Genomic DNA, 21,617 nt, shown 5'->3' on the forward strand with positions numbered 1-21,617 from the left:
CCTAAACACACGATCCGAGACATCACAGACCCTGGCACCTGGTCGGCAACACACCAATCGTGAGTCTCTTTCGTTCCCGGCAAATCTTCTATCAGTCCCTCTAACTATTGAGTCCCCAATGACTATCACTCTCTTCCTATCCCCGCTCCACTTCTGTGCAAGAGGGACAGACTCTGTGCCAGAGACCTGCACCCTACTGCATACCCCTGCTAAGTCGTCCCCGGAACAGTATCCAAAATGGCATAGTTGTTTTTCAGGGGAGCTACCGCAGGGGATTTCAGGGGAACGACCACAGGAGAAGGTTAGTCAAGCTACACCGGGTAAATGTGCATTTTTGGCTGAAGAAACATGTGTTTCAATGTGAGCTAATGGAAGAAGCCATGGAGTCAAAGCTAAACATTTCGACAATAAGACAACCATTTTTAAAAGGAGCATACAGCGTGAAAAAGAAATGAGCTGCTTTAATATCCACTTAAAATTTATGTGGAATATCAGATGGAATTTTCTTATTGACTCCATTGCGCAATCATGTCGAGCTAAAAATGTTAACTGCATTAATTAATACTAACCAGAAACGGACTTTGTTGTAAATGGTTTGACGGTTTTCTGTATCTGGAACACCCCTTTTCCTTCTCCAACGAAGATCGTACCAACCTATGGTACCAAACTGTGAGTCAAACGGATGGGACACGTAATCTTTAAATTTCTCATCAAAACAGTCTAATCGTATGGTTCTGTGCAATAAAAGAGAAAGAATAAACATGTTTCCAACAATTTTGCTGATGTTTATGAACAGAATGCTCAAATTCAAAAAGTTTGGGCTGGGATGTCTGCTTCCTCCAGCCTGTTTAAACTGTTCCATTCAATGTGAAATTTGCGATAAGTTTTAGCACACAGGTCTATGTGATCTGCGCCACCACCTTCTATTAGTCATACATGCTTTCCCCCTCTTCCTGTAATACATTCCTTGAAGTGTTCAATGAGATTTTGATTTTAAATCTTATTGTCATATTCTTTTGATTCTCAAGCATCAATGAATCTGATGTTGCCGCCATTCCATGCAGTGCACAGCACGTCAAACAGGAGTCTTACTCTTGCCATGAGCACTGAGGTAGTATGGGGTCACAACTGTCTCATAGTTCAGAATGAAATTCTACATATAGGGCTATGAAGAGTCATGCAGTTAATTTTATTTGATATGCTATTTCTTTTCTTCACAAATATGCTGGATTTAAAGTGATCTTCACCCTCATTTAAAATGAATTCAATATCCAACCATCTGTAAAACTAGCATATCCAAATTTTAATTTGAGTTCAGTGTTTCACAAATATATGACTTTTTTAAAAATTATTTTCGAGTCAACATTAACATTTCATTCCCTGACAACGGGTGAACTTACTTTTAAACTCCAATTTTCCTTCGGTATTAATGGAGAGGTGAGCCTTTTTGCAAGCACCGAAAGGCTGCACCAGTTTATGCTAAAACTTACGGAACTGTAAGTTTCACAAATATGTTCCTATTAAACACTAATTCCTATTGAAGCAGTATGAAGCTAAATTCATTCAACTGGACAGCAAAAACGGTCAAGATTTTAAAAGCAAGCAACTATTTTGAAGTCACTCTTCGAACTAAATTCCATCTTGGTGTGTGAGAGTCCATAGGTTCCTCACTCTCAACGAACCATTCAACTGTCATGCAATTACTGAAACACACAGACAAAAAACATCAATGTGAACAGTCACTAAGATTTTGAGAGTGATTTGGAATTCGTACTCAATACCCCCTGGGGAAAATCTGTTCCAATCTGGATAGTACTCACTTATCACCATCCCACCTACCTTCCCTACCACCTCCTCCCCCTCAAAACTATTTGTTTCTGAGCTCCCTTCCACCCTCCATTTCTCAGGAAGGGTCCGGACCCAAAACCTCAACTTTCCTCAGCCTCTGATGCTGCCTGCCCTGCTGTGTTCCTCCAGCTCCACAATGTGTTATCTCAGACACCAACATTGGCAGTTCTTACTATCTGGATAACTCATTCTCACCTTGTCACAAGTGATTTATACTCATTATCTTTTCAGATGACGCATGTACATGTATATACATAAATATACATATTGCACTTTTATGCCTGAACCACTAACCGAGAGGATATTTTAAAAGAGTCTCTTCATATCTGCATGAAAGAGAAATCATCAAGGTCATAACTTTCATTTTAGGAATAACTCGAACATTCAAAGTACTCACAGTCAGTGTCCCATTTCCTTGACCAGTCAATTTGATGTGAATCTTTCTTCCAAGTGGAAACTATAACAGCAATTATATTTGAGAGTCAAACACTTCATTGCATCACCAATATTTCCTTGTCTGTTTGAAGCATAAGATAATGAAATAATCATGGACAGATTGGCCAACAGTGTAATTTAATGTGTGTTATGGCAACTCAAAATCACAACCATTGAAGTGATCTTTAAAAAGCTACTGTCATACAACAGAGCACTTTTTGAGATGCAGTGATGAACATACTTCCTGAGATGCAAATAATATATGCCAAATTAATTCCAAAGAATACCTTTACAATTAAAAAGAAGCTAAAAATCTCTTTACATTGCGAAGCTTGTCAGATTGCTATTAGTCAATGGAAATCGTTCAGAACAATTATTTATTCCCAGATGAAAAGGAAGTGTATACATTTCATGACAACAAAATGTGAGGCTGGATGAACACAGCAGGCCAAGCAGCATCTCAGGAGCACTTGTGTCCTCCTGAGATGCTGCTTGGCCTGCTGTGTTCATCCAGCCTCACATTTTGTTGTCTTGGATTCTCCAGCATCTGCAGTTCCCATAATCTCGTATACATTTCATTTTCACATCTTATCCAAGAGAGAAAAAAAAAACACCTTCATGAATGCATTGTCAAACAAGAAGACTCACAAAAAAAGTCATTTGGCCCATTGAATATTCCTCCATCATTCGGTGAGATCATGGTTGATCTCATTACATGTATCATGACACAGCATTTCCACCAAACCCTCCTTCTAGCTAATACATTCCGATTCAAGTAACATCCTGGTAAATCTCTGTTTCTGGGCCATGCCTTGTCTTTCTAAATATTTTTTCAGTCATCTACAAATTTAGCCACAGCACATGCACCGCTTTCCTCCAAGTCATTAATAAACAAGCACAAGAGCTTTGGTTCCTTCAGCGCGTTCCTTCATTTGGTTCCTTCATTTCTTACTGACAAGCCAACCCTGGCATCTCTGTCCATTTGTATCGGAGATAATGGGAACTGCAGATGCTTCAGAATCCAAGATAACAAAGTGTGGATCTGGATGAACACAGCAGGATGAACACACAGAAGTAGAAGGGTCTCGGCACAAAACGTCAGCTTTTACGCTCCTGAGATGCTGCTTGGCCTGCTGTGCTCATCCAGCTCCACACTTTGTTATCTCTGTCCATTTGCCTGTTCTTTCTCTCGGACATGAATCATTGGCTATTTCGTTCCCAACACTTATCCCCTAACAACCACCTCTCTGTGATACCCAGAGTGATGTATCTGTCAATTTCAATCTGCACCACAAACTCATTCACTTTGTTTCATACACTCCCTGCAATTCAATACAAGATCTTCAGTCTGGCATTTACAGCCACCCTTCTTATCTGCTGCAGCTGAAGTGAGACTCCTGACCATTTCCAAACTTTTTGTCCTATTACTTGCTCTGGAAACTTTGCTGAGCACTTACCAGCTTCTAACTTTTTCCACAATTTTCCATGCAACTGAGCTCACCCACTCCACACTTTTTATTTTAACGCCCTCGCCCCAGACCTAGCTCTGTATTTTGCGAGGATACTTGTCCCAATATGATTCTCGTCGAGCCTATAACACCAGAACGACTCCCTCCTTCCCCGTACCGATGCCAATGTCCCATGAATTCAAACACATTTCTGCCATGCCACCATTTGAACAATGTACATCTATAATTATGTTCACACCGTGCCAAATTGCTCAGATAATAATCCAGAGATTATTACCATTCTGGGTGTGCTTTCTCACCTCAGCACCTCGGTGCTCATAATCCCTCAGGAGAACCTCTTTCCTCTTTCTTCCATATCAATGGTACCTGTGTGGACCACGATAGCTGGATTTCTACTCCTCCCACTTCAAGTTCCTTTGTAGCCGAGATGGAATCTCCTGAACCTGGGCACCAGGCAGGCAACAGAACTTTCGAGACTCTCGATCCTGGTCACAACGAACAGTGTTCATTCCCCTAACTATACTACCTCTGATTATAACTACATTTCACTTTCTATTCCCTCTTAAATGTCCCCCTGTACCACAGTGCTACAGTCAGTTTACTCATCTTCCCTATACCCTGCACTCTCATCCACACACGAAGAAAGAATCTCAAACCTGTTAGATAAGATCAAAGGCCAAGGTTCCTTCTGCACTACATCCTGAAACCTTCCACCTGCCCTGTTCTTTGTCATTGGCCACTGACCAAGTTTCAGCTAGTTAATCTAAGGTGTGTGACTGCCTCCTGAAGGACAGCATTCCCCAGTAACTGTCCCCAACATGATTTGTTGATTGGTAAAAACTGAGATTCCAGTTCATCAACCCTAAGCTGGAGTATGGGGCCTGACCACTCGCCCGTCATGTAGGTACAAATCATCATCTGGCCTGGCATCTCCATTTCAATTACTTCGATCTTAATTTGATTTGAAAACATTCTGGTCTTTTAGTTTGTAGCCTGTAAATATTTCTCTGATTTACTTTCAATCTGAAAGCTACCGATAATAGATTCTTAAACCAGTAGCGATCACCAACCAATGAACCTGGTTCACCCTCTCGGTCCCTGATTCTGGCTTCAATTCACCCTGTCTCAAAAAAAATGCTTACGAACTATCAGGCAAAAAAAGCAAGCAAATGGCACCTCTTACCCTCTGCACTGACTTACCGGATTGCCACCAAGTTCCCCAAAATATATATATTCACTCGGTGCATTTCACTCGAGATGTGATCTCTCCTTCCAGAACGTGCAAAGTATACTGATCCATAGCAATATACTACCTTCAAAACCTCAGCTATTAGCTTATTACTTTTGAGTACATTCTCAATGCTTTCTCCAAGTCCAAACACAACACATTTACTGGTTTTCCTCTATTAATTCTCCTCCCAAAACTTCCTCCGAAAACCCAAACAAATGAGCCAGACATAATTTCTCTTTCATCAGGCTATGGTGATTCTGTTTGATTAGATTCTGATTTTCCAAATGTTCTGCTCCTATTTTCTTCATAGTTGATTGCCACATATTTCCAACAATAGATGTTAGGCTGGTTCGGTTGTAGTTATCTTCTTTTTGCCTCTCTCCTTTTTAAACAGGGATGTCACATCGGCAGTTTTCCAGCCCTCAGATGCTTCTCTGGAATCTAAACCTTTTTGGGAAATTACAGTCAAAGCAGACACCGACTCTGAAGCTCATTGTTTCGAATCTTAGAAAGTAAACCATCACGGCAAAGAGTCCAATCTGCTTTCACTCCATTAGATTGTCTACTGCTACTTTTCTCATGGTAGTGATGGTGTGGTAGTGATGTGTTTAATTCCTCCCTGTGTTCTTTAGTAATAAGGGGATCCTTGAAGTATCTTCCACTGTAAAGACTACCCTTTTCTCATTATCACTGATAATGGGAACTGCAGATGCTGGAGAATCCAAGATAACAAAGTGTGAAGCTGGATGAACACAGCAGGCCAAGCAGCATCTCAGGAGCACAAAAGCTGACGTTTCAGGCCTCGAACCTTTTCTCATTATCATTGTTTCTTGATTTAAAAATTAACCTGGCCGTTACAGCCTAGCATATGATTAATGGCATTACCTCTAAAACCTTCTTGGCTAAAGTGTTCAATAAATTGCTGCAACCTGAAAGAAGTAATTCTTCCCTGAATTAATGGGCAACCAATTTGAAAATGTGGCCTCTGGTCGTAAAATCTTTCACAAATGGGAGTAATCTCTACGGATATACACTATCAAGCCTCTTAAGAATCTTAAATGTTGAAAAAATAAGATTGTTTTCAATCTTAAAAACGCCAATGAACGTAGTCCCTGCCTGCCCAACTTTCCTAAGCATAGCAATCCCCTCCGCCATTTCCGAAATCAACCCAGTCAACATGAGGTGTACGGCCTCCGCAGCACTCGCTCTGTGGCTGTACATGACTTGTCAGTTACCATCTTGCTGCTACAACTCTACTTCTATTAACGATGCAGTCCTCTGTCCATCCGAACATACTACCGTTGAACACACGGGCTCTTTTCCTTCGAGACACCTTACGAGCTGTACCTTATCAAATGCTTTGTTGAAATCTCAATGTACGACATCAACTGGTGGTCCTTCATCAGTAATGTTTGTTTCCTTCTCAAAGCACTGTAGCAAGTTTGTCAAGTATTATTTCCCCGTTATGAAAGGATGTTCACTCTGTAGGATGTTATAGCACACTCAGTACCCTGTTATTTCATCTTTCATTGCCGGCATGAACATCTACCCAGGTTGACCTAAATTGGCAATAATTGCTTGCTATCGTGTCGAAGTATTTTTCTCATCATGGTGTTATGTTCACAATCTTTCAATCCTCTGCGAATTTTCCACAATCTAAGGATTCTTGGAACATTATCATCAGTGCCTCCATTGTATCTGTCGCTGCGCTGTTCAACATGAGAGGATACAACTCATCACACACCTTGGATATTTTCTCTGCTGATTGGAGTCATGTTTGGAATTCTGTGCAGTGACATTCACTTTTAACAGTTTGCTAAATACTACCACGAACAGAAATTGTCATCCAGCTGCAACTAAACTAAAGCTTTCAGCACAGAAGGAAGTCTTTCAATTCATTATGAACCCAATAACTCCTGAAAAGGGCAATACAATTTGCCTCAGTCCATAAATGTTCTTCCTCCAACATCCTGAGATGCATCATCTGTATTTCTTCAAATTTACCACAGATTCTGTTTCAATCATCCTTTCAGCAATACGCATGACAACAATTCGGCATTTTTAGTCCCCCTGTAGCCTCCGTTGCACATGTGCATTGTTAGATGATTATTTATTTGCGTGCCTGCTTTTTTGCTCGAATGGATAAAGGTAAATTTCTGTTCTTTTGTCATCAGAGCTATTGCCTCCTCACTCTCATCTTCCTTGTTTTATCCTGTGCTGGAATATTTAATTTGTTGACATATCTGAAATATGTTGTTGAATGGATCGGGTTTTGTAACATTGCATTCCCCATAGACCACCTACTGATGCTGTTGCTTATTCTCACAGTTATTATCTTGCAGAGTGGAAAATGCAGTTTGAAAGCAATGGAACATTATCAATGAAGAAGTTGATGCATAAATTGCTGCGATCTTCCAAACTACAAACTCACCTTCAATTCTTTCTCGGTCAGAGCATTATGCCGGCGCAAATGAATCGTGTTCTCAATGGGACTTCCAAAACCATGGAATTGAATTTTCATGTTGATTTCTTCTTCCCTCTTCAGAAATGCAAAGTAGTATCGTGATGAAGCTTCCAAGGCGATGATTGTGTCCTTCAATGAACGGAAAAGTGACTTTTAGATTCACGGAAATATTTCACTACTTCTACAGACATGAAAGGCAAACATTCTCCCTGCATATGACCCAGTCTCATTTTATCGTATCTTTCTGATTTTACATGCCACGGGATAATCATTGCAGTGTAACAGAAATGTTGATCATGGAAATTTATCACTGTTTTCATAAATAATGGCAAATTTTCAACATCTTGCAATTGTATGAAGGCTCAGTCTCATCACACCTCGCCTGCTGCACAAAGACATTCTTACACTGCTTTCAATGTTAGGGCTGAAACAAAACACAATCATGACACAAATGCATCAACACACCACTTTCAACAGGATCTGATATCCTTGCCAGGCACTGGAGGGGTTGCGGAGACTGGTGAGTGGATAAAGTCATTCCTCTGTTCAAGCAGGAAAACAGGGACTTTCCAGGAAACTACAGACTGGTGAGTGTCTCATGTCTCAAAAGTATGGGCTAATAAGGGACAGCCAGCATGGTATTATGCAAGGCAGGTTATGTCTTACCAAGTCAGTTGAAGTTTTCACGGAGGTGACAAGGGTGATCAATTCGGATCGAACAGTTGATAACATATACATGGATTTTATGAAGGTTTTCAATAAGGTCCCTCATGGTATGCTCATCCAGAAGATTAAGATCCATGAGATCCATGGTGACTTGGCCTGCCCATATAAGGCAGACGGTAGCGGTGGAAGGCTGACAAAGATAACACAGTATAGGGCTGGAGGAACACAGCAGGCCGGGCAGCATCAACAATGTCAGCTTTCCTGTTCCTCTGATGCTGCCTGACCTGCTGCGTTCCTCCAGCTCCGCACTTGGTTAACTGATTCCAGCATCTGCAGTTCTTGCCGTCTCAGTGGTGGAAAGCTGTTTTTCTGGCTGCAGCTCAGTGACGAGTGGTGTTCCGCATCGATGTGATTTCTGCTGTTTGTGATATGTGTAAATGACTTGGTTGCAAATGCAGATGGGGGATCACTAAGTTTGCAGATGATATAAGGACCAGTGGACTTGTGGACAGCATGGAAGGTTGTCAAAGGACACAGCAAGATACAGACCAATTGCAAACACGAGCGGAGAAATGGCCGATGGAATTTAATCTGGGCAGGCATGAGGTGTTGCATTTTAGGAGACCAAGTGTTAAGGAAAGGGATACACAGTTAATGGCAGGACCCCAAACAGCAGTGATGTCCAGAGGGATCTTGGGGTCCTAGACCATAACTCCCTGACAGTAGCCACACAAGTAGATAGGGTGGTCAAGAAGGCATATCGCATGCTTGCCTTTATTCATAGGGGAACTCAGTGCAAGAGTCAGGATGTCACATTGCAGCTTTACAAGACTTTGGTGAGACCACACAGAGTATTGCATTCAATTCTGGCCACCACATTACACTAAGGACATGCAGGCTTTGGACAGGGTGCAGAAGAGATTTACCAGCATGCTGACTGGAATACAGGGTATGAACGAGAGGGAGAAGCTGGAAAAACTCTTCATTTTCTCTGGAGCAGTAGAAGCTGAGGGCAGGCTTGATAGAAGTCTATAAAATTCGGAGATACATAAATACAGCTAACGGTCAGAAAATTTCTCCCCCGGAGTTGAAGTGTCCACTATTAGGGGGCATGCATTTAAGCTGAGAGGGGGGAAGTTCAAAAGAGATGTGAGGGGCAAATATTTCACACTGAGCATGTTAAAAGTGTGGAATACAGTGCCCGGGGTGGTAGTGGATGCAGATACGATGAAAGCATTTAAAAGGGACTTTTAGTTAAGTGCGCGAAGAGGTAAGGAATGGAGGACTATGGATCAAGGACAGGCAGAAGGGATTATTTCATTTGTTGTCATGTTTGGCCCAACATGGTGGGCCAAAGGGCACATTCCTGTTGCTGTCGTGTTCCAAGTTTTATGCTCACTTGTATCATGATTGCAAAAAGTAGGATTGGGAAGAATTTTTGAGAAGCGTTTGTGAACATTATTTCATGTAAGGACAAACGGGATAAGGATCAGGTGACACAGCACAAACAGATTTTGGAGCCCATGATGAATCATACGGACCTCACAAGCACCAATGATCAGAGGGATCTCAGGATCTTGATGTGCATGCGTGTTGATCCCCCAATGTAATGGACCAGGTCGTTGAAGTGGTTTGGAAGGCACATTGGATACTTGTCTTTATTAGACTTAATATTAAGTGATAGAGTTTCAGAATAGGCAGGGTATGTACAAAATGTTGGTTAGGCCCAACAGTGAAGTCAACGGTGAGAAAATACAGTGAGACTTGGGCAACGATCAGGCTTGGCCTGATAAAGGTTAAGTTACATTTGCGCCACACAAGTGCTAAGCAGCAATCAGCTCCAACAAGAGAGAATATGACCACATCAAAAAAATTCCATGTCCTTACCCTCACATCATCCTTACATTTATTTTTTTTTTAAACGTGCAAGTGCTATCCAAGCCATGCAAGGCTATGGGCCAGGTGTTGGAAATGAGGTTAGAACAATTGAGTGCTTGTCCTTGACTGTCACAGAATCCGTGAGCTGAAGAATGTATTTCTCCTGTATTGTAGACGACTCAGGTGCTTGGCTATCCACGAAACCAAGGTTAACACTGATCTAAAACTAAACTGGGTCAGTTATACAATCAGCAGTAGCCAGGTCCATGGTACAAACCACCCTGCTGTGGGACAGGGTCAGGCAAATCCAAGTGAGCGAACGTGGTTGGAGACTCATTCGTTGGGGGCATAGATTCTGTAGCCACATTTGAGACACCAGGGCTGCGTGTTGCATCCCTGCTGCCAAGGTCAAGGGCATCTCTGATTGGGTGCCAGAAATTCTTAAGGGGGAGGGTGAGCAGCCAGAGGCCACTGTGCACGTTGGTACCAATGACATAGGCAGAAAGAGGGATGACATCCTGCGAACTGTGTACAAGGAGTTAGCAAAGAGGCTGAAAGGCAGGACCGAGAGGGTAATAATTTATGGGTTACCACAAGTGCCACATGTTAGTGAGTTAAGTCAGAGAAAGATAGGTGAGATGAAAATGCATGGTTCAGGAGCTGGCACAGGGGGCTGGATTTCCGGTTCATGGATAATTGGGACCATTTCTGAGCAAGGGGTGACCTGTGTAAGAGGGATGGGAGGCAAGACGCTGTGAGCGGGTCAGGGCTGCGGAGGCCGGTCCCTGTGAGGGGGTCAGGGCTGCGGGGGCCGGTCCCTGTGAGCGGGACAGGGCTGCGGGGGCCGGTCCCTGTGAGCGGGTCAGGGCTGCGGGGGCAGGTCCCTGTGAGCGGGTCAGGGCTGCGGGGGCCGGTCCCTGTGAGCGGGTCAGGGCTGCGGGGGCCGGTCCCTGTGAGCGGGTCAGGGCTGCGGGGGCCGGTCCCTGTGAGCGGGTCAGGGCTGCGGGGGCCGGTCCCTGTGAGCGGGTCAGGGCTGCGGGGGCCGGTCCCTGTGAGTGCGACAGGGCTGCGGGGGGCAAGTCGCTGAGAGCGGGTCAGGGCTGCGGGGGGCAAGTCGCTGTGAGCGGGTAAGGCCTGCGGGGGGCAAGTCGCTGTGAGCGGGTAAGGGCTGCGGGGGGCAAGTCGCTGTGAGCGGGAGAGGGCTGCAGGGGGCAAATCCATGTCAGCACGACAGGGCTGCAGGGGCCAGTCCCTGTGAGCGGGTCGGGCTGCGGCGGCCAGTCCCTGTGAGCGGCTCAGGGCTGGGGGGGCCAGTCCCTGTGAGCGGGACAGGGCTGCGGGGGCCTGTCCCCTGAGCGGGACATGGATGCGGGGGCCAGTCCCTGTGAGCGGGACAGGGCTGCGGGGGCCAGTCCCTGTGAGCGGGACAGTGCTGCGGGGGACAGTCCCTGTGAGCGGGTCAGGGCTGCGGGGGACAGTCCCTATGAGCGGGACAGGGCTGCGGGGGCCAGTCCCTGTGAGCGGGACAGGGCTGCGGGGGACAGTCCCTGTGAGCGGGACAAGGCTGCGGGGGACAGTCCCTGTGAGCGGGTCAGGGCCGTGGATGCCAGTCGCTGTGAGCGGGTAAGGGCCGCGGAGGCCAGTCCCTGTGGCGGAACAGGGCTGCGGGGGCCAGTCCATGTCAGCGGGACAGGGCTGCGGGGGCCATTCCCTGTGAGCGGGTGAGGGCTGCGGTGGCAAATAGCTGTCAGGGGGTCAGGGCTGCGGGGGCCAGTCCCTGTGAGCGGGTCAGGGCTGCGGGGACCAGTCCCTGTGAGCGGGTCAGGGCTGCGGGGACCAGTCCCTGTCAGGGGGTCAGGGCTGCGGGGGCCAGTCCCTGTCAGGGGGTCAGGGCTGCGGGGGCCAGTCCCTGTGAGCGGGTCAGGGCTGCGGGGGCCAGTCCCTGTGAGCGGGTCAGGGCTGCGGGGGACAGTCCCTGTGAGCGGGTCAGGGCTGCGGGGGACAGTCCCTGTGAGCGGGTCAGGGCTGCGGGGGACAGTCCCTGTGAGCGGGTCAGGGCTGCGGGGGACAGTCCCTGTGAGCGGGTCAGGGCTGCGGGGGACAGTCCCTGTGAGCGGGTCAGGGCTGCGGGGGACAGTCCCTGTGAGCGGGTCAGGGCAGCGGGGGACAGTCCCTGTGAGCGGGTCAGGGCAGCGGGGGACAGTCCCTGTGAGCGGGTCAGGGCTGCGGGGGACAGTCCCTGTGAGCGGGTCAGGGCTGCGGGGGACAGTCCCTGTGAGCGGGTCAGGGCTGCGGGGGACAGTCCCTGTGAGCGGGTCAGGGCTGCGGGGGACAGTCCCTGTGAGCGGGTCAGGGCTGCGGGGGACAGTCCCTGTGAGCGGGTCAGGGCAGCGGGGGCAAGTCCCTGTGAGCGGGTCAGGGCAGCGGGGGACAGTCCCTGTGAGCGGGTCAGGGCAGCGGGGGACAGTCCCTGTGAGCGGGTCAGGGCTGCGGGGGACAGTCCCTGTGAGCGGGTCAGGGCTGCGGGGGCCAGTCCCTGTGGCGGGACAGGGCTGCGGGGGCCAGTCCATGTCAGCGGGACAGGGCTGCGGGGGACAGTGCCTGTGATCGGGTCATGGCTGCGGGGGCCAGTCCCTGTGAGCAGGTGAGGGCTGCGGTGGCAAATAGCTGTCAGGGGGTCAGGGCTGCGGGGGCCAGTCCCTGTGAGCGGGTCAGGGCTGCGGGGGCCAGTCCCTGTGAGCGGGTCAGGGCTGCGGGGGCCAGTCCCTGTGGCGGGCGAGGGCTGCGGGGGCCAGTCCCTGTGAGCGGGTCAGGGCTGCGGGAGACAGTCCCTGTGAGCGGCTCAGGGCTGCGGGGGACAGTCCCTGTGAGCGGCTCAGGGCTGCGGGGGACAGTCCCTGTGAGTGGGACACGGCTGCGGGGGCCAGTACGCTGTGTGCGGGACAGGGCTGCAGGGCCCAGGCCCTGTGAGCGGGACAGGGCTGCAGGGCCCAGGCCCTGTGAGCGGGACACGTCTGCGGGGGGCAGTACGCGGTGAGCGGGACAGGACTGCGGGGTGCAAGTCACTGTGAGCGGGTCAGGGCTGCGGGGGCCAGTCCCTGTGAGCGGGTCAGGGCTGCTGGGGGCAGTACGCTGTGAGCGGGACAGTGCGCGGGACATGGCTGCGGGGCCAGTCCCTGTGAGCTCCAGCTCCAGTTCCCTAACGCGGTTTTCAAGGAGCTGGAGTTGGGTGCACTTCCCGCAGATGTAGTCAGCAGGGACACTAGTGGTGACCCTTACCTCCCACATTCTGCAGGAGGAGCATTCAACTGCCCTGACCTCCGTTCCCATTATTCTAAATTCCCAAAGAGACTGATTAAAAATAAAGAATAAAAAATAAACTAGTTCCCTTCTGTCGCACAGAAACTTTTTTTTTTGCTTCGAGGAGGATGGGTGGGAGACACTACCCGAGTCGTGTTTCGGGTAATGCAACCAACACAAATATATTCATATAAATATTATATATATGTAATATATAAAATATTATATGTATAAATATTATATACACAAATATAAATTAGTACATATATTTTCTCATTAGGTTTACCCATGCAACGAATTAAGTGACTATGTAGAGTGTTTAAAGGAGTTTAAATTGCTTACTCCCTGTGCACAATGTCCACGAGCATTCATCAAATGCCACTTTAAACAGAAACACATGAGTTAACCACAATAATAGTGAAAACAATGCAAGGTCCAATGGCTGGAATATTGAACTCTCATGTTAATGAAATAATAACTTACAACTAGCAGCAGCTAACCACTATTTCACAATACACAGTTCGAATGAGAAACACTCCACTTTCCATAGTGGAGAACAAATTTAAAACAACCATTGATCCAACTTTGTCCACGAAGACATTCTACGAATTCGGGAAATGTTTTCTGTGTGGTGTATTCCTGATGAAGTTGATGCTAATAATGAAGCATCATTTCACTGAACTCTTGAACTTCCTGGTACGGTTACAGCCAGGAAACATACAGATTTATCACCAATGCAGCACAGCAGGACAAGAAATGAGAACTGTTACGATTCCAGCTGCTTCAGCAAGTGGAATAGTCAAACCCCAGAATAAAACCTGCCTCGCTCGATCTTTTTCCCCTTTGTCAAACCTTGTGGTCTTTCACTGAAACATAAGCACATCAGACTACAGATTAGATTTTACCAATAAAACAGAAGTTTATTACATTGAAGAAATAAAATAAACCAAAATATCAAATATAGCAGTTTCAAAAATTTCAGAACACATTGCAAAAGAAAGTTACCCATGAGAACTTTCCCCTTGACTCCTCACAAACTTAAGCTTAGCCTTCCTCAGTTTTTTCACAGTCTGCAGAATTCAAACAAAATACTCGGGGTCTGAAAGATTCACAAATAATAACCCTTACTCTGAGACAACTTATTCCTTTAACTGTTCTAAACAATCGCCTTTTCTGGAGAGACTGTGCTTAATTCTGAAGTCAATGCTTAACAAACAGAGCTTGCAGTACAGGAACAGGCTCATGATGTTATCTATGTTTCACACAAGACTCTTTCTACCCCTTTTTAACCCTACCATCCCCTTTACCTCATGTGCTCCTCTGGCTTCCTCTTTAAAGTATCTGTGCTATCATTTCAGTCACTCTTCCTGGTTCAAATTTTAACCACTTTCTGGGCAAAGTTGCTTCTCCTGAGTTTCCTGTTAGATTTATTAGTGGCTATGTAGCATCTATATTAATAAAACATTCTTCTATCTGGTCTCAAGAATGAAGCTCCAATAATAGAATTACGAGGTGTGAAGATTTGATAGAGTATAAAACTTGTGCTCTTTCCCCAACATTTTCCACTGAGGAATGAACAAGGAGAGTTCAAGAGCATCCCTGTTACATCCATTGATCAGGAGACTAAAATATCCATTAAACATTCAGTAGGCATTCCACAGCAGTAACACTGATCATATTGTAGTATTCCTCAGAGAGTTTCATGACTGATTCACTGAGAAGCAATCTTGGCCGAGGTTTCTCAGTGGATATTATTCAGAATAAAGCAACGTGTTGCCTTCGGCTGTATTGGGAAGCTGCTGGTAATGGAACTGTTGAAAGCATTCACACCTTTTCTGGATCCATCTTTTATTCCTGTACTTATCTCATTGCTACACTTTTTGTGCTTTACAAAAGCATTTCCTTTGTCATTTAAAACAATGCAGTCTCTGTCTCTGTAACTTCTATCTCTGTCTAATTTTACATTGTTGCATTTTTCTTGATTCATTCACAAGATGAGGGCGTCACGGGTCAGGCAGCATTTATTGCCCATCCCTTATTGCCCGGAGGGCAGTTAAGAGTCAACCACATTGCTGTGGGTCTGGAGTCACATGTAGGGCAGACCAGGTAAGGAATGCAGTTTTCTTTCCTAAAGGACATCAGTGAACCTAGACAGGTTTTTCCAACAATCGACAATGGATTCACGGCCATCATTAGATTGTTAATTCCAAATATTTATTGAATTCAAATTCTACCATCTGCCGTGGTGGGTTTCGAACCCAGGTCCCCAAAACATTACTTGGGTTTCTGGATTAACAGTCCAGCGATAATATCACTAGACCATCACCCCTCCTCCAACTTTTAGCTGCCTAGGCCCGAATCTCTGGAATTCCCTTCCCATGCCCCTCCATTTTCACTCTTTCCTCCTGAAAGCTGCCTTTTTGGCAATACTTTATGTCACTTGTCCTAATAACTACCGATTTGTAATTAAATACACTCAGTGTGGATTTGTTCACGGGTGATCACGTCTGGGTAGTACAACAGCAAAATACTGCAAATGCTGGCAATCTAAAGTAAGACCAAAACACGCTGGAAATATTCAGCACAATGGACCTATCTTTGGACTTCTGATGGCAGGTTAATGAAACATTAATTCTGTTTCTCTGTCCACAGACGCTGCCAGACCTTCTGAGCAGTTCTGGGATTTTCTGATTTCATTTGTGTCTGATGAACTTGATTCTATATTTGAATTTCATGATTCATAGAATCCCTACAGGGTGCAAGCAGGCGATTCATCCCATCAAGTCAACACCAACCCTCCAAACAGCGTCCCAGCCAACACATCCCCTATCCTATCCCTGTAACCCTTCATCTCCAATGGCTAATCCACCTAATCTACACGTCCCTGCACACTATGGGTAATTTCGCATAGGCAATTTAGCATGGCCAATCCACCTACCCTCCACATCTTTGGACTGTGGAAGGAAACCAGAGCACCTGGAGGAAGCCCACACAGACATGGTGAGAGTGTGCAAACTCCGCACAGACAGTCTCCTGAGGCTGGAATCAAACCCTGATCCCTGGTGCTGTGAGTCAGCAGTTCTAACCACAGAGTCACTATGCCGCACCAATTTGAATTGGTGTTAAAGAGGGTCAAGGAGAGTAGAGCATTTGATGCAGCTTACGTAGGTTTCAAGGTGGCTTTGGACTAGTTCCCACATGATGAATTGGTCAAAACAGAAGGTGGTGATGGAATCTGAGGGAAAGTAGCAAATGGAACAAAATAAACTCAGTGACTGCAGACAAAGGGTAATGCTCACTGTAGTTGTAGTTGAAAGGTCATTTCTATTGGGATTCCACAGGGTTCAGTATTGGGTCCTTTCCCTTTCATGGTAGATAGCAAAGAAGCAAACTTAAGTGCAGGGGGCACCATTAAAAATTTGCAGATGATAGACTAAAAATGAGTGCATGGTTGATAAAGAGGAAGAAAGCTGCAGACTTCGAATATAGTAACAATGGGCTGATCGGTTAACAGAAAGGGACAAATAGAATTTAATCTGCCGGAATGTGCAGTAAGGCATTTGGGGAGGGCAAACTAGTCAATAGGATACACAATAAATGATACAATACTGATCAGCTTAGAGGCACAGCGTATGTTTCCAGATACTGGGGGGAGCAATGAGCAGCACATGGTTTGCAACTCTATCAGCTACAAGTTCCCCTCCAAGTCATACTCTCAACTCAACTGGGGTCAGAACCAAGTATAATCTATCCTAGAAATGGAGACTGTTCAGAGGGGCTAAGGAAATAAGCTATTTTTGTGAAAGGGTGTAGTTAGTGAAACTTCCAGAGCTGGAATGTCTGGGGAGAACCGTGTGGATTAGTAAAACACTGAGGAAGTCTAAACTCTCAGTTGTGTGAATGGTGAAGGAGGAAGACCCCACAATTTGAGGGACAGAAACTGAGCAGAAGCAGTTAAATCTAACATGCAGATTTGATAGAGAAAGAAAACCGCTCCAGATTGTTAAGTAACTGTAAAGTGACTGTTTTAGGGAGTACATGGGATGCTGTTTTGTTGTGTTTTGCAACCTTTCAAACTGTGTTATATAGTTAGTTTGGTTTGCTTTATTGTATTTTACTTTCTTTAGTGCAATGAACTGTTTTATTGTTAAAACCAAATGTGCAGCTTTGTGTGCTTATGTTTCAGTGAAAGGCTGCCACACTAAATTGAAGAAAAATTGATAATCAAGTCAGATTTCATTCTCGGATGTGGCCTGGCTTGTAACAACAGCAGCTGGAATCATAGCACCAGCAAAAGAAGAATAAATGAAAAAACTTTGTTGGGAGCAGACTGTATAGTTTTCGACATTGTAGAAGAGAAAGAGGACTAACAGAGGTGCTTCTGATCCGGAAGGGAAACAACCAATGATTCTGTTGTGCACATTATTTGCCCAAAGACAAGCATTGAATACAAGTTAATTGTGCCCTTGGACACAGCACTGTTTTAGTAGGATATGAAATTTCACTTTAGAATCCATTTTCACTCGCAAATATTGATGGGGAGCACTATTTAATAAAGTGAATTTCTTCAACATCTTCAGAGCTGCATGTTTATCATTCGTATACATGGGAAATCTCAAATTCATTTTGCAGTTACATGAAAATAATGTACAAGGAAAGGAATTTAAACTCAGTATTTTGCACTTCAATTGAGCACAGGCCTTACTCATAAAAATCTCATCTCCTGAATCCCTCTCCAGAATTGATTGACAATGGATACTATATTCATTACAGACAGTATAGGAGATTTTCCATGTTGTAGCCCATTCCGAAATCTAGGCAAAGCTTCTTGGCGCCTCGCTGCAGGAGTTAAAGATCTGGGGAAATTGCTACATCTTACATCCCTGCCTAGGGGATGCTTCAACATCGTTTCCTAAGATAACCACATGTCCATATACATGTTTTCATATTGGGGAGGTCTAAACAGGACACAAACGCCTCCAAGGGTATGCCAGCTGACGCCTACATTGAAAGCGTAATACTGAGAATGCTGGAAATCTGAAATAACAGCAAGCGCTGGAGAAACTCAACAGGCCTGGCAGAATCTATGGAGAGAAAAAGGCCGAATTTTACTGTCAGCTATACATCAGTGAGTAATACTATTTATTTCAGAGGAAAGGTGACCGGACCTGAAGCCTTAACTTTGATTTCTCTTCACAAATGCTGCCCAGACCGGCTGAGCTTTTTCAGCAACTTCTGTTTTTTGTCTCTTATTTACAGCATCCACAGTTCTTTTGGTTTTTAACACTATTTATTTCTTGAGTTGTAAGGTTTTTGGATTTAAGTTCTTGCCCACTGAGGTGAAAGCTATATCTAGCCCATGTAGTATGGTAGTAAAGGGATGGTGCACTGACTGTGGGGCTGCCTTATGGATGTGTGGTTAAACATTAAACATTCAGTAGGCATTCCACAGCAGTAACACTGATCATATTGTAGTATTCCTCAGAGAGTTTCATGGCTGATTCACTGAGAAGCAATCTTGGCTGAGGTTTCTCAGTGCATATTATTCAGAATAAAGCAACATGTTGTCTTCGGCTGTATTGGAAAGCTGCTGGTAATGGAACTGTTGAAAGCATTCACACCTTTTCTGGATCCATCTTTTATTCCTGTACTTATCTCATTGCTACACTTTTTGCGCTTTACAAAAGCATTTCCTTTGTCATTTAAAACAATGCAGTCTCTGTCTCTGTAACTTCTCTCTCTTGTTTAGAACAGTTAAAGTATTTTGTTAGAATTCTGCAGACTATGAAAAAACTGAGGAAGGCTAAGCTTTAAGTTTGTGAGTAGTCAAGGGGAAAGTTCTCATGGGTAACTTTCTTTTGCAATGTGTTCTGAAATTTTTGAAACTGCTATATTTGATATTTTGGTTTATTTTATTTCTTCAATGTAATAAACTTCTGTTTTATTGGTAAAATCTAATCTGTAGTCTGATGTGCTTATGTTTCAGTGAAAGACCACAAGGTTTGACAAAGGGGAAAAAGATCTAGCGAGGCAGGTTTTATTCTGGGGTTTGACTATTCCACTTGCTGAAGCAGCTGGAATCGTAACAATTCTCATTTCCTGTCCTGCTGTGCTGCATTGGTGATAAATCTGTACCTTTGTTTGCTCTCCCAGGTGGAAGTTAAAAAAATCACATGGTATTCTTTAGAGGAAAAACAGGTGAGATCTCACTGGAATCAACATTGCTAAAAGTGATTATCAGGTCATTATCACATTACAGTTTGTGGGAGCTCATGCAAGTAAATTTACTGTTTGTAGGAACTTATGTAAATACATTCTCTATGTTACAGCAGTGACTACACTTTGTCTGTTTCAAAGCACTTTGGTTTGTCCTTATTGGGGAATATCAATCAAGTCTGAATCCTATTTATATGTGTTTGGAACTAGGTCAGTGAGTTATAAATGTTCCGTTTAATTTTATGCTTAAAGCAATGATTAATTAACTACCGGATTATCCATTCCCCTTTCCCAATTTAACATAGAAACAGAGAAAATTGGACTGGGAGTAGGCCATTCAGTTCTTGAGCCTGCTCCACCATTAAATATGAGCATGCCTGCTCATTCCTGTTCCTGCTTTCTCCCCATATTCTTTGATCTCTTTAGCTCGAAGAACAATATCTAACTCTGTCTTTAAAATATTCAATGATAGAAAATTCCACTGGCTCACCATTCTCTTGGCGAAGACATTTCTCCTCATCTTCGTTCTACTGTGTATCCTTAGTCTGTGACCTTTGGTTCTGCAATCTCCAGTCATTAGGAACACCCTTCTTCACTTCCCCTCTCTGATACTCTCCAGCTCCACGCTGTGTTACCTCTGGCTCCAGCATCTGCAGTTCTTGCTGTCTCTGAATGAGGACAGTCCAAAGAGAGTGTGTTAAGTGATATCGATGGGTTAAATGAGCAGGCAAAATATTTGGTAGATGACGTGTAATGTTTGAAAATGTGAGGTTGTCCAGTTTGGCAGGAAGTGTGGAGAAGCAGATTATTCAAATGGAGAGTGTCTGCAGAATGCCATGTTTCAGGGTGCTCTGGATGTCACTGTGCATGAATCACAAAACGTTATCATGTAGCTACAGCAAGTCTTGGGGAAGGGAAATGGGATGTTGGCTGTTATTGGAAGGAGGTTGAAAAATAAAAAGAAGGATGACTTGCTGCAGCTATACGGGGCATTACTAGGTACAGTTTCCACTGTTCTTCCTGAAAGAAAATATACTTGCGCTGAAAGCAGTTCAGACAAGGTTTTCTAGGCTGAATCCTGGGATAAATGGCATACAGCTGGATGAACACAGTAGACCAAGCAGCATCACAAGAGCAGGAAGGCCGACGTTTCAGGCCGAGACCGTTTTCTGATGAAGGGTCTAGGCCTGAAACATCAGTCTTCCTGCTCCTACGATGCTGCTTTGCCTGCTGTGTTCATCCAGCTCTACACCTTGTTATATCGGATTCTCCAGCATCTGTAGTTCCTATTATCCCTGGGATAAATGGATTGTCTTACAAGGAAAGTTGGAGCAGGTTGGGCTTATACTCATTGGAATTTAGAAGCACAAGAAGTCCCCTTGTTGGAATCTAAAGGACTTTAAGTGAGTGTGACTGGGTGGATGCCGAGATCAGGATTCCCCTCATGCAAGAATCTGAAAACAGGCAGCACAGACATAAAACGGGGAGTTTCCCATTTTGGATGGAGGGGAAGATAAGTTTTTTGTCTCCAAGGGTCATTACTCTTAGTAATTATCTCTCCCAGACAGCAGTCAAGGCTGTGTCATTGATATTCAAGGTTTGCTTAGAGAGATGTTTCCTCTAATAAGGGAGACAAGGGATACTGAGGGGGTCAGGAAGGAAATTGGAGTTCAGGCCACCACCAGATCATCCATGATCTTACTGACCGGAAGAGTTGAATAACCAACTCTTGCTGCCATTTCTTGTGATTTTATGGTTTTATTTCATCTCCCATCAGCTCACTGGCAGACAGATGAAACAGGAAACCCCAGATTATTAGGTTATTTAAAATGGTTAGTTGGATTTGCTCCAGCAATAATCCAGTGCAAACAGTGATTTAATTAAACCAAACATCTGTAATTCACTGGCTCAGTCCCAACAGAGTCTAACAGAATACTCCTCAAGTTATTAACTTTTGCATTTAAGACAGAGAGGTCGTTGGAAACAGTTATATCATTGTGATTAATTGCTAAAGTTGGCAGATGAAATCAAATATTCAATAGATCAATGCTACAAATTCTCCCTTAAGTTGTCAAGTACAAGCAGAGCTTTTAAACCAGTGCATAGACCA

The 21,617-nt window shown here is 44.8% G+C and overlaps 1 protein-coding gene across 4 annotated transcripts in view; it reads right to left on the bottom strand.

Moving 5' to 3' along the window:
- LOC132209039 (uncharacterized) overlaps positions 1-21,617 on the bottom strand; it is a 324,143-nt gene that overhangs the window by 152,870 nt on the left and 149,656 nt on the right. For 2 of the 4 annotated variants that reach the window (XR_009445108.1, XR_009445107.1), the window contains exon 4: positions 7,415-7,576. Coding sequence is in view for 1 of the 4 variants with exons in the window: in XM_059644250.1 (XP_059500233.1) it covers positions 711-734; positions 2,246-2,305; positions 7,415-7,576 (246 nt within the window). In the remaining 3 variants the exon portion in view is untranslated. Of the gene's footprint in view, positions 1-569; positions 585-669; positions 735-2,245; positions 2,306-7,414; positions 7,577-21,617 lie in introns of those variants that run through there. The other 2 variants (XM_059644250.1, XR_009445109.1) reach the window with 2 other exon arrangements.

The sequence above is a fragment of the Stegostoma tigrinum genome, unplaced genomic scaffold, assembly GCF_030684315.1.
Source record: "Stegostoma tigrinum isolate sSteTig4 unplaced genomic scaffold, sSteTig4.hap1 scaffold_63, whole genome shotgun sequence".
Classification (NCBI taxonomy): domain Eukaryota; kingdom Metazoa; phylum Chordata; class Chondrichthyes; order Orectolobiformes; family Stegostomatidae; genus Stegostoma; species Stegostoma tigrinum.